This window comes from Somniosus microcephalus, chromosome 24, assembly GCF_052327205.1.
Source record: "Somniosus microcephalus isolate GS21.2 chromosome 24, FLI_Smic_1.0, whole genome shotgun sequence".
NCBI lineage: Eukaryota > Metazoa > Chordata > Chondrichthyes > Squaliformes > Somniosidae > Somniosus > Somniosus microcephalus.
The window spans coordinates 32017502-32030035 of NC_141010.1; the positions used below are offsets into that span (position 1 = coordinate 32017502).

General features: G+C 42.8%; 1 protein-coding gene and 1 long non-coding RNA gene across 2 annotated transcripts in view; one reads left to right on the forward strand and one right to left on the reverse strand.

Moving 5' to 3' along the window:
* The window catches only part of LOC147101185 (ceramide synthase 6-like), a 73375-nt gene that overhangs the window by 3535 nt on the left and 57306 nt on the right, over positions 1 to 12534 (forward strand). Inside the window, exon 2 of the mRNA XM_085966410.1 lies at positions 2741 to 2939. Within this exon, the coding sequence (XP_085822536.1) occupies positions 2749 to 2939 (191 nt within the window). The 5' untranslated portion in view covers positions 2741 to 2748. The remainder of the gene's footprint in view (positions 1 to 2740; positions 2940 to 12534) is intronic.
* Positions 2139 to 2755, reverse strand: LOC147101186 (uncharacterized). Its single transcript, XR_015073457.1, has 2 exons — positions 2495 to 2755; positions 2139 to 2348 (listed from the first exon to the last, which is right to left on the reverse strand). It is a non-coding gene; the product is annotated as an uncharacterized LOC147101186 (long non-coding RNA).

A 12534-nucleotide genomic window follows, 5' to 3' on the forward strand; every position in this document is an offset into this window, starting at 1 on the left:
TTTCACAACCTCGGTGTCCAAAGCACTTTACAGCCAATTAAAGTACTTTTGAAGTGTTGTAGCTATTTTGGTGCACTTTTGAAGTGTTGTAATGTAGAAAGTGCAGCAGCCAATTTGCGCACACCCCACAAACAGCAATATGATAATGATCAGATAATCTGTTTTAGTTATGTTGGTTGAGGGATAAATATTGAACCGGACGCTGGGAAGAGCTCCCCTGCTCTTCTTTGAAATAGTGCCATGGGATTTTTAAAATCCACCTGAGAGGGCAACTAGGTCCTCAATCTAACGTTTCATCTGAAAAATGACACCTCTGATAATGCAGCACTCCCTCAGTACTGCACTGGAGTGTCAGCCTAGATTTTGTGCTCAAGTCTCTGGAGTGGGACTTGAACCCACAAACTTCTGACTCAGAGGTGAGAGTGCTACCCACTGAGCTGACACTGTACTTGTACATTTGACTGTATTTCTGAAGGTTTTGTTGGTTTTATGATCTGAAATAACCATTGCTCAGATTTTGTCAGTCAAAAATATATATATATTTTTTAAACATACCTGCTAATGGTTTTCAGCACTGTTCAGGGGGTGGAAAAACAGCTGATCCGGGATTGGTTGAAACTGCTCCATAATGTATTGTGGCTCACTTCCTCCGTGCATGCACTAAAACATTGCACAGGTACAGGGGATGTTTTCCAAGCCCCAGCCATTTTTGATACTTTATTTGGTGCATTTTGTGCTATTTTGGAGGTTACCAGAATTCTGCTTTTCAAGTGAGAAAGGTTTACTGATATTTTAAGTATGAAAATAAAAGTAGTTGTAGGAACTGCAATATAACTTTATAGAGTAAAATTAAAATAAATGTATTATGCCCACTGTTAATGTACAGGGAAATATCAAACAAACGTGTTAAACATTTGTCCACTATTATCATTAGCAGTAAATTTTGCTCTTTTGACCCAGTTTGGTTTATTTTCTTGCTCTGGAAATAAAACATGCTATAATTATCTTTTTTTAAAAGTAAAGTGCACAAAATGTGGGCTGTAAGAACAGGCATATAGAGCAGAAATTTGCTCTGTCAGATGGATCTGACTGGCTCCAGCCTGGGTTTTGCAATCTAGTATACTCTTATTGATTTACCTTATTCCTCACACTTCTCCATGGATGTTGACTGCTCTAATATGGACTAATGTACAAGCTCTTTCCCTGGTAACAAAGGGACCTCACCTATGTGTGCGCAAACAAACCAAAAACAGTAAGTTACAGAACATAATCCGGCACTATGACTCGCACACGAATAAGCCAATGGTTCACAGTACACTGTAGTAAAATCCTAAATGAGAAAGTGTAATTTGTTTAAATTAAATAAAACTCACCACTTCTTCTGCCCCACTCTTTATTTCCAAACTCTGGAAATTCTGTAAGTGCAATGAAAGGCATGCTCAATAACACCAATTAATACTTCTCGCCAGCTACAAGTAATCTTGAAAAAAATAAACTGTCACTCAATAAAACAGCTGGGCATGTCCCAGAAAGTTTGTTTGAAGAAAATGTTAAAAAAGCTGCATTTTTAGCAGCTTCTTTGTTATGTACAACATCTTTGCAGACAAACACTGAATAAAAGTGTTCTTAACTGAATCTCTCAGAAACCATCAGCTCGGCTTAAACCTATTCTTCCCCAAATTTGTACACAGCCAACAGTGGGAGACAAAATTGGTTTAATAACCTTCAATACCACCTACTAACTGATTTGATTGGTCCTGACAGTTTTCAGTTGTGCTTTCCAACGGATCTAATTGGTTCAGTTGACAACTTTCAACCCCAATGGAAAGGTTGTTTTTTATGAACGGCTGACAAGCTGACACATAGGTTGTCAATTTACGAAACTGAAGGTTACCAGGATACTGCACAAACAAGAGGAATATTCTGTTTGTCTCGTCCTTTATTTTAACGATAAAATTGTGCTCGTGGACGTTAAAAAAATGGCTTAGCTGGCTGCAATGTTGCCTCCTGTTCTATTATAATGCTTCTCAAGTAATGTTTTGCATATTTTATTAAATGTTTTTGTGAAAAATATCTAAACATATCTATTAAGCAGGTTCGCTGGTTCGCTTTTAAAATAAAATTTAGAACGAAATGACCGTGTTTAGAAGGGTTTCTTTATTTTGCTTTAATAAGTTGTTTGAACAGTTGAGAATTTACTAGGCCTGGAGAACGAATCATCCTCAGTGCGGGAAGGAGAGGTGCTTCCGTGTTTTTTTAATACATCGAGAGGTTTGCTGCCGCTTTACTCGTGTATGTTAATTCAGAGCCCTCCTACTGTCGGTTTCAGTAACTCCTCTATGATGTCACTGGGAGGAAAAAAAACGTTATTTTATTTTTGAATCAACAAAGTATTAAACGTCTTTTTAAATAGTTTTAATTGTGAGAGCCAAGCCTAAAACAAGGCAATTACTTTTGACAGACGCTTTTTACACATATAATGGCTGCATCTTACCTGTTTGATTATTTGAATCTTATCTAACTTTGTGGAGGGATATCTAATCTGCTTTCACAAATATCTTTTATTTATTTAATTTGAGAAGTATGATCCCACAGTGTTTTGATACAAAATGGAGCGCTGGTTTGTGAAACTCGAGGCAGGAATTTGTTTTCGAATATGTTTAACCAATCGATGAGACAGAACGGCAGGGGTCACGTTCGTTGTAAGGCTCAGACTTGCAGTCTTGTGTGCATTTGGCAGCTCCGGCGATGGAGGGCAGCGCTTGGCTGCCGCTCTGGCTTTCCATTTCAATCTGGGACGAGAGCTTCTGGCTTCCTCACAACGTCAGCAGGGCACAGCTGGAAGATTCGCAGAACCCGTTCTACCCCCGGCTCAAGGATCTGTACTTTCTTCTGCCCTGGACCTGGGCGATCTACGTGTTGCGGCTTCTGTTTGAAAGGTAAAGGGAGAGAGGGGGGTGGAAAATACACCCACGAGCAGAGTATGGCAAACTCAATCTTGTGTACGTGGATTTTTTTTTGGCAAGCTAGCACTCCCTTTTTACACAGGTTGTAAACTTCTAATGAACTATGTTTTGAAAGTACTTTATTTGGGAATTTCACTTTAAGCGAACCGCCCCCCCTCCAACCAACCAGAAAAAAAGACATCCTCATAATTGGAAAAGCGAGGCTGTCTCAGCTCAGCTCGGAACTCCCAACTTTACAAGTAGATGTCCTGGCAGTGTTCCGCCGACAGACGTCGCCAGGCAATTGCAGTTTATATACAGTGTCCGCGCACGAACTGCCGCCTGACACTTGCAATCGTAGACTCTTACAGCACAGAAGGAGGCCATTCCGCCCATCGCGTGTGCCCTGCCCCTACTGGCTCTTTTTAAAAGAGCTAGCCAGCTGGTCCCACTTGGGGAGACCAAACGCCAGATTGGGTGAGCGCTTTTGCGGAGCGCCTCCGTTCAGTCTGTAAGGGGGACCCCGAGCTCCTGGTGGCCTGTCACTTTAATTCACCGCCCCATTCCCACTCCGACCTCACCGTCCTCGGCCTCTTGCACTGTTCCACGGAAGCTCAGCGTAAGCTCGAGGAACAGCACCACATCTTTCGATTAGGCACTTTACAGCCCTCTGGACTCAACATCGAGTTCAACAATTTCAGATCATAACCTCGGCCCCTATCATTTATATATAGATATAATATATATTATATTCCCTTTTTTTAATCCACACTTTTGTCTGGGCTTTTTTCTTCCCTCCCACATGGCAGCTGTCCTTCATTCTGCCAGAGCCATTCACACTTCATCTAGAGCCATCCTTTGTTCTTTGAATATCTCTTAATGTCTCTTACTCTCTCCTGCTTTCTATCCTATCTCTGACCTTCCCTTTTGTTCTTTCATCCCCTCCCCCTTTTCCCAGCCCCCACTTGCTTTAAAATCTATCCCTCTTCCTGCTTTTTTTCCAGTTCTGACGAAGGGTCTTCGACCTGAAACGTTAACTCTGTTTCTCTCTCCACAGATGTTGCCTGGCCTGCTGAGTTTTTCCAGCCTTTCTGTTGTTATTTTGGATTTCCAGCATCTGCAGTATTTTGCTATCGTATTAGTCCCACTCCCTTGTTCTTTCCCATAACCCTGCAATTTATTCCCTTTCAATTTGGTTTCATTTTTTAACAATTACAACTTGCATTTATATGGCACAATTAACATAGTAAAACATTTCAATGCGCTTCACAGGAGCGTTATCCAACAAAATTTGACACCGAGCCATATGAGATATTAGGACATGTGGCCAAAGAGGTAGAGTTTAAGGAGTCCCTTAAATGAGGAGAGAGAGATAGCGAGGCGGAGAGGTTTAGGGAGGGAATTCCAGAGCTTGGGGCCTCGGCAGCTGAAGGCACGGCCGCCAATGCTGGAGTGATTTTGAAATCGGAGATGTGCAAGAGGCCAGAATTGGAGGAGCGCAGGGATCTCGGAGGATTGTAAGGCTGGAGGAGGTTACAGCGATGGGGAGGGACGAGGCCATGGAGGGATTTGAAAACAAGGATGAGAATCTTTAAATTAAGGCGATGCCAGACTGGGAGCCAATGTAGGTCAGAGAGCACAGGGGTGATGGGTGAACAGGACTTGGTGCGAGTTAGGATATGGGCAGCAGAGATTTGGAGGAGCTCAAGTTAATAGAGTGTGGACGATGCTAAACATGCCAGGAGAGCATTAGAATAGTCAAGTCTAGAGGTAACAAAGGTATGGATGAGGGCTTCAGCAGCGGATGAGCTGAGCTGAGGTGGGGGTGGGGTCGGGCTATGTTTACAGAGGTGGAAGTAGGTAGTCTTGGTGATGGCACAGATATGTGATTGGAAGCTCCTCTCGGGGTCAGATACGACACCAAGGTTGCGAATGGCCTCTTTCAGCCTCAGACAGTTGCCAGGGAGTGGGATGGAAACAGTGGCTAGGGAACGGAGTTTGTGGCGGGGACCAAAGACAATGGCTTCGATCTTGCCAATATTTAGTTGGAGGAAATTTCTACTCATCCAGCACTGGATGTTGGAGAAGCAGTCTGACAATTTAGAGACAGTGGAGGGGTCGAGAGAAGTGGTGGTGAGGTAGAGCTGGGTGCTGTCAGCGTACATGTGGAACCTGACGTTGTGTTTTTGGATGATGTCACCAAGAGTCAGCATTTAGATGAGAAATAGGAGGAGGCCAAGGATCGATCCTTGGGGGACTCCAGAGGTAACAGTGCAGAAGCAGGAAGAGATGCCGTTGCAGTTAATTTCTGGCTAAGACTGGATAGATAAGAATGGAAGCAGACGAGTGTATTCCCAGCTGGACGATGGAGGTGAGGCGTTGGAGGGTATGGTGTGGTCAACCGTGTCAAAGGCTGCAGACAGGACGAGGAGGGTTAGCTTACCATGATCACTGTCACATCAGATGTCATTTGTGACTTTGATCAGGGCCGTTTCAGTACTGTGTCTGGGACGGACACCTGATTGGAGGGATTCAAACATGGAGTTCCGGGAAAGCTGGGCACAGATTTGGGAGGCGACAACACGTTCTTGAACTTTGGAGAGGAAAGGGAGGTTGGAATAATAAAAATTATAAAGGGTGCGATTAATTTATGTTACAGTTGATATTTGCCAATGGATAATACATCATTAAGTTGGAGCATGTAGTGTCCTTCCATTATGTCTTAAGTTTCAATGAATAAAGTTAAAACAACATTTTGGATTGTAGCTCCACTAAAGCTAATGAACACCTAATAATGATAGGAGATACTTGTTGTTAAATCGCGTTTATTGTTAAAATGTATTATCATCTCCAAAGCTTTTTTCCCCCATTTTGTTACTAATTTTCTTTGCTGCCCACCTCATCTAAAGGCATTAACTCCCTGCTGGGTACAACTAAATGCTCTGTGGTGTACCTCACTCAAATGTCCATTATTCATGTGTGACCCTAGACAATGAGTGTTGGGGTATCACAGCCAAACCCAATCCCATCCTCACTCAACCTCCATGCTCATGTTTTACCAGCAGTGATCCCTGGATAGCAATCGGAAATCAAACCTGGGCCCTTCTACAGCTCTGCTCCTTCCTGGGTAAACTTGCTCAGACATTGGGATTGATCCGTGAAGTTTGAAAAGTTGGCAAAGTTATGGTACATGCAGGGTCACATCACACTTGCATGTACATACACGAGACCAGTCAGGGTCCACATGATGGCAACTTTCTTTAACTTTAGAAAGTATATGAGACATATATGGATGGTTGCATACATTTAGGGAGCATTACATAAAATCAGGAGTGAAACTATTACTTGGGTGGCAACACGCAGCGATGGCTGACTTGGGACACTGGGTGCTGGGCATGGACATGTGAGAGGGAGTTTCAAATTTACTTTGGTGTCTAGTGTTAAACTGCATATTTAAGTATTATTTTGGTCAAGTTCCCTTGATTAGGAAGGACACTAGTTCGATCCCTGTTCTGTGCCGAGTTAATGGATCTAAAAGTTAGGAGAGATGTAAAACGAGCTGCTAATTCGCTATTATCCATTTTACACTATCGCACAAAGTCACAATGACCCTCACTGTCTCAGTTCAGAGTAGGATAAAATATTTCAACATATGGCCATGGTCCACATGGAAAAATGCCATTTGACATGGTTTGTTCAATAAGTTAGCAAAGGCAATGAAGTCATCTGCAGTATCCAGGTTTAGAATCAGCACAGCAGCAATGAATGACATTCCCTGCACATATCCTACATCAGGCAGTTCCTACTCGGCAGTTCAAGTAATGGCTACTTGGGTGAGGTACTGAAGGATGGATGGGATTCCCAGCCAACTTGTCCCTCTCTAATCAGTGAGTGCTGAGGCCACTTGTACTGCTGGCCTGGCTGAGATCAGCTAACACCTGAAGCTAAAACTTGGGACCTTCTTGCTCTAGACGGCTTAGATACTCATTGTGCAAACTCAATAATCCATGAGAGGCCCTTGTCAGTAACTTTCTGTGATCAGCTACATGGAGACTAAGAGCAAACTGAACCTTTTCAGTGAGGTGCCTCTTGCCTCTGTCCCGTGGTGACTTACCCCATCTTGAGAATGTCTAAAAATGGAGTTGTGTATTAAATTTGCAGGACCAAGTCCGTACCAAATACGTAAAGAATTCTGATTTGTACCTTGTCCCCTCTCCCAGTAAAACCATTACAGGTTCAGTAATTGAGCCAAAGCTAAGGATTGCAAATAGCACCTTCATATCTCTGAGCCCAATGATTCTTGCCAACATAAAATCATAGAATTTTACAGAACAGAAGGAGACCATCTAGCCCCTTGCAACTATGCCAACTCTCTGAATGAGCAATCCAATTCCCTACTCTTTCCCCATACCCTTTTGTAAATTTCTCTTTTTCAAATATTTATCCATTTCCCTTTTTTAAAAGCTACCAGCAATAACAACTTGCATTTATACAGAATCATAGCGCCTTTTAACTTAATAAAACGCCCCAAGGCGCTTCACAGCGTTACCAAACAAAATTGGACACCGGGCCACATAAGGTGATATCAGGACAGATGACCAAAAGCTTGGTCAAAGAGGTAGGCTTTAAGGAGTGTCTTAAAGGAGGAGAGAGAAGTGGAGAGATTTAGGGAGGGAATTCTAGAGCTTAGGGCCTAGGCAGCTGAAGGCACAGCCGCCAATGGTGGAGCGATTGCCATTGTTTCTCGTAGTGCATTGCATGTCTTAGCATTTCTCTCAGTATATGAAAATAATTTCTTAACATCTCTCTTTGTTCATTTGGCGAGCACCTTTAATTTATTCCCTCTAGTTACAAATTCATCTCCTAGTGGAAATAGTTTTTCCTAATTTAGCTTATCAAAATGCTACATAATTTTGAACATCTTTTTTCAAATCTCTTAACCTTCTCTGCTCAAATGAAAAGAGTACCAGATTCTTCAGTTTCTCCTCATATATACGAACCATTTTAACAAATTGCTTCTGTACCCTCTTCATGGATTTGACATAGAAACATAGAAGATAGGAGTAGGCCATTCGGCCCCTCTAGCCTGCTCCGCCATTCAATGCGATCATGGCTGATCATCCAAGTTCAGTACCCGGTCCCTGCTTTCTCCCCATACCCCTTGATCCCTTTAGCCTTAAGAAATATATCCAACTCCTTCTTGAATATATTTAATGAATTGGCCTCTACTGCCTTCTGTGGTAGAGAATTCCACAGGTTCACCACTCTCTGGGTGAAGAAATTCCTCCTTATTTCTGTCCTAAAAGGCCTACCCCTTATCCTTGGACTGTAACCCCTGGTTCTGGATTCCCTGACCATCGGAATCATCCTCCCTGCATCTAGTCTGTCCAGTCCTGCCAGAATTTTATAAGTTTCAATGAGATCCCCTCTCATTCATCTAAACTCCAGCGAGTACAAGCCCAATCGACCCAATCTCTCCTCATACGTCATTCCTGCCACCCCAGGTATCAGCCTGGTGAATCTTCGCTGAACTCCTTCCATGGCAAGAATATCCTTCCTCAGATAAGGCGACCAAAACTGCACACAATACTCAAGATGTGGTCTCACCAAGGCCCTGTACAACTGCAGCAAGACATCCTTGTTCTTGTACTCAAACCCTCTCGCTATGAAGGCCAACATACCATTTGCCTTCTTAACCGCCTGCTGCACCTGCATGCTTACCTTCAGCGACTGGTGCACAAGGAAACCCAGGTCTCGTTGCACTTCCCCTTCTCCCAATCTATTGCCATTCAGATAATAATCTGCCTTCCTGTTTTTGACACCAAAGTGGATAACCTCACATTTATCCACATTATACTGCATCTGCCATGCTTCTGTCCAATCACCCAACCTGTCCAAATCATCCTGTAGTTTCTCGGCATCCTCCTCACAGCACACATGCCCACCCAGCTTTGTGTCGTCTGCAAATTTGGAGATATTACATCTAGTTCCCTTGTCTAGATCATTAATATATATTGTGAATAGCTGGGGTCCAAGGACCGATCCCTGCGGTACCCCACTAGTCACTGCCTCGCTAAAGTAGGGCACTCAAATCTGAACATAACATAATAATGGGAACAATATACTAATGGGAACCTAACCAGTGTATCAGTTTAGCATTACCTCTTAGCTCTTCGTTGTGCTATGCAATACAAAGATATGGGATCAAACTCACATTTCCCCACTTGGTGAGTTTCAATCTCTACATTATTGTCAAAGGGCGTTGCTGGGCAGATGCATTAAGGAGAGAGAGAAAACTGGAAGGCAAATCTCCCAAATACTAGTTGCCGACTATATAGTACTATTGATAAATAGTAGTGGGAGAATGTAGAGCACTACTGACAAATATCATTGGCAGACTATATATCACGCTGATCCTGCAAGTTTGTTAACAACAACACCTTGTACCTTGTCACAGTCTTCCTCGGCATTAATTATACTTCCCAATGATGTGTCACCTGCAAATTTTGATACTGTACTTCCGATTTCCGAGTCCAAATCATTTATGTAAACACTGAACAACAGTGGTCCTTGCACCGATCCCTGTGGAACACCACTTCCCACCTTCCTCTAGTCTAAGTAACTACCTTTAACCCCTGTTTCATAGCTAGTTAACTATCCATTCTGCTACTTGCCCCCGGCTCCACATGTTCTTACCTTAGTCATGAGTCTACTACGTAGTACCTTATTGAAGGCCTTTTGGAAATCCAAGTATATTACATTCACTGCATTAAATTTGTCTACTCTTGCTGTTACTTCAAAAAATTCAAGAAGATTGGTTAAGCATGATCTTCCCCTTTGAAACCTGTGCTGACTATTCTTTATTATAGTCTTCTTACAGGTTTCTAGATGTTTTCTATTATATTTCTGGTAAAGATTCCATTATCTTTCCTACTACCAATGTTAAGCTGATTGGTCTATAGTTCCCTGGGCTTTTTCTATCTCCCTTTTTTAAATATAGGAATAACATTACCTGGCACTATCCCCTTTTCTGTTGAATTTTAATATATTTACCTCTGCTATCTCTTCCCTAGTTTCTTTTAGTATGCGCGGATGCAATCCATCCGGACCAGGCATTTTATCTGCTCTAATTATGACTAATTTATCAATTATCTCTCCCCTTTCTATCTTAAATGTCCTGATTTTTTTAAATCTCTTTTTTTTAATGTCATGTCCATCATGTTAGTTTCCCTGGTGAAAACTGAGGCAAAGTAACTATTTAATATTTCTGCCATTTCACTGTAATTACTTGTGAGTTTATCTTGTGCGTCCCTTAATGGCCCTATCCCTATCTTAATTTTTCATTTGTTATTTGTGTTTGTAGAAGACTTTACTGTTTTTATATTCATTGATATTTTAATTTATATTCATTGATATTTTAATTTTGTAATTCCACTTTGCTGTCCTAATTTTTTTTGACTTCTTTCCTAACCTCTTCATATTCCCTTTTATCATCCTCTCCTTTTTGTCTCTGTACTTAGTGTATGTTTTTTTCTTTAGTTTCAGTTTTCCCCTTTTTTCTTTATTCATCCATGATGTTTTATAATTGGTTAGTTTGTTCTTGCTTTTTAGCAGAATATATTTCCCCTGAACACTCTCGATTACCTTTTTAAATAATTCTCACTGCTGTTCTATCTCTTTGTCAATTTTTTTTTTTAGTTTATCCCTAATTCAATTCTCATCCCCCTCAAAATTAACTTTTTTTCTCAATATATTACTTAAAAAAAAAAAAAAAATAGCATTTCCTCTTTTTATAGTATCTTTCAAAAGGGAATTAGGTACATACTTGAAAAGGGAAAAATTTGCCGGGTTATTGGGAAAGAGCAGCGGAGTGTAACTAATTAGGTAGCTCTTTCAAAGAGCCAGCACAAGCATGATTGGCTAAATGGCTGTATGATTCTATGACTATAGATCACCACTGACAAATATTAGCGGCAGACTGTAGAGCACTATTGGCAAATTGAATGTACTCTGGGTGGGGGACTTCAATGTCCACCACCAAGGGTGGCTCGGTAGCACCACTACTGACTGAGCTGGCCGAGTCCTGAAGGGCATAGCTGCCAGATTGGGCCTGCAGGAGGTGGTGAGAGAACCAACACGAGGGAAAAACCGACTCGACCTCATCTTCACCAATCTACCTGTCGCAGCTGCATCTGTCCATGACAGTATTGGTAGCAGTGACCACCGCACAATCCTTGTGGAGATGCAGTCCCGTCTTTACACTGAGGTTACTCTCCATCGTGTTGTGTGGCACTACCGCTGTGCTAAATGGGATCAATTCAGAACAGATCTAGCAGCTCAAAACTGGGCATCCATGAGCTGCTGTGGGCCATCAGCAGCAGCAGAATTGTATTCCACCACAATCTGTAAACTCATGGCCCAGCAATCCCTCACTCTACCATTAACATCAAGCCAGGCGACCAACCATAGTTCAATGAGGAGTGTAGAAGAGCATGCCAGGAGCAGCACCAGGTGTATCTAAAATAAGGTGCCAACGTGGGGAAGCTGCAACACAGGACTACATGCACAGTAAACAACGGAAGCAGCATGCAGAGATAAACGATCCTACAATCAACAGATCAAATCAAAGCTCGCAGCCCTGCCACATCCAGTTGTGAATGGTGGTGGACCATTAAACAACTGATGGGAGGAGGAGGCTCCATGAACATTCCCATCTTCAATGATGGCGGAGCCCAGCTCGCAAATGCAAAAGACAAGGCTGAAGCGTTTGCAACCATCAGTGCCGAGTGGATGATCCATCTCAACCTCCTCCCGAGGTACCCACCATCACAGAAGCCAGTCTTCAGCCAATTCGATTCACTCCACATGAAATCAAGAAACGGCTGAGCGCACTGGATACAGCAAAGGCTATGGGCCACGACAACATCCCAGCTGTCGTGCTGCTCCAGACCTTAAGCTGCGCCTCTAGCTAAGCTGTTCCAGTACAGCTGCAACACTGTCATCTACCCGACAATGTGGAAAACTGCCCAGGTATGTCTGTCCAGAAAAAGCGGGACAAATCGAATCCAGCCAATTACCGCCCCATTAGTCTACTCTCAATCATCAGCAACGTGTGATAGATGGTGTTGTCAACAGTGCCATCAAGCGGCACTTACTCACCAAATACCTGCTCACTGATGCCCAGTTTGGGTTCCACCAAGACCACCCGGCTCCAGACCTCATTACAGCCTTGGTCCAAACATGGACAAAAGAGCTGAATTCCAGAGGTGAGGTGAGAATGACTGCCCTTGACATCAAGGCAGCAATTGACTGAGTGTGGCATCAAGGAGCCCTAGTAAAATTGAAGTCAATGGGAATTCAAGGAGGAAAACTTTCCACTGGCTGGAGTCAAACCGAGCACAAAGGATGATGGTTGTGGTTGTTGGAGGCCAATCATCTCAGCCCCAGGACATTGTTGCAGAAGTTCCTCAGGGCAGTGTCCTAGGCCCAACCATCTTCAGCTGCTTCATCAATGACCTTCCATCCATCATAAGGTCAGAAGTGGGGATGTTCACTGATGATTGGACAGTGTTCAGTTCCATTCGCAACT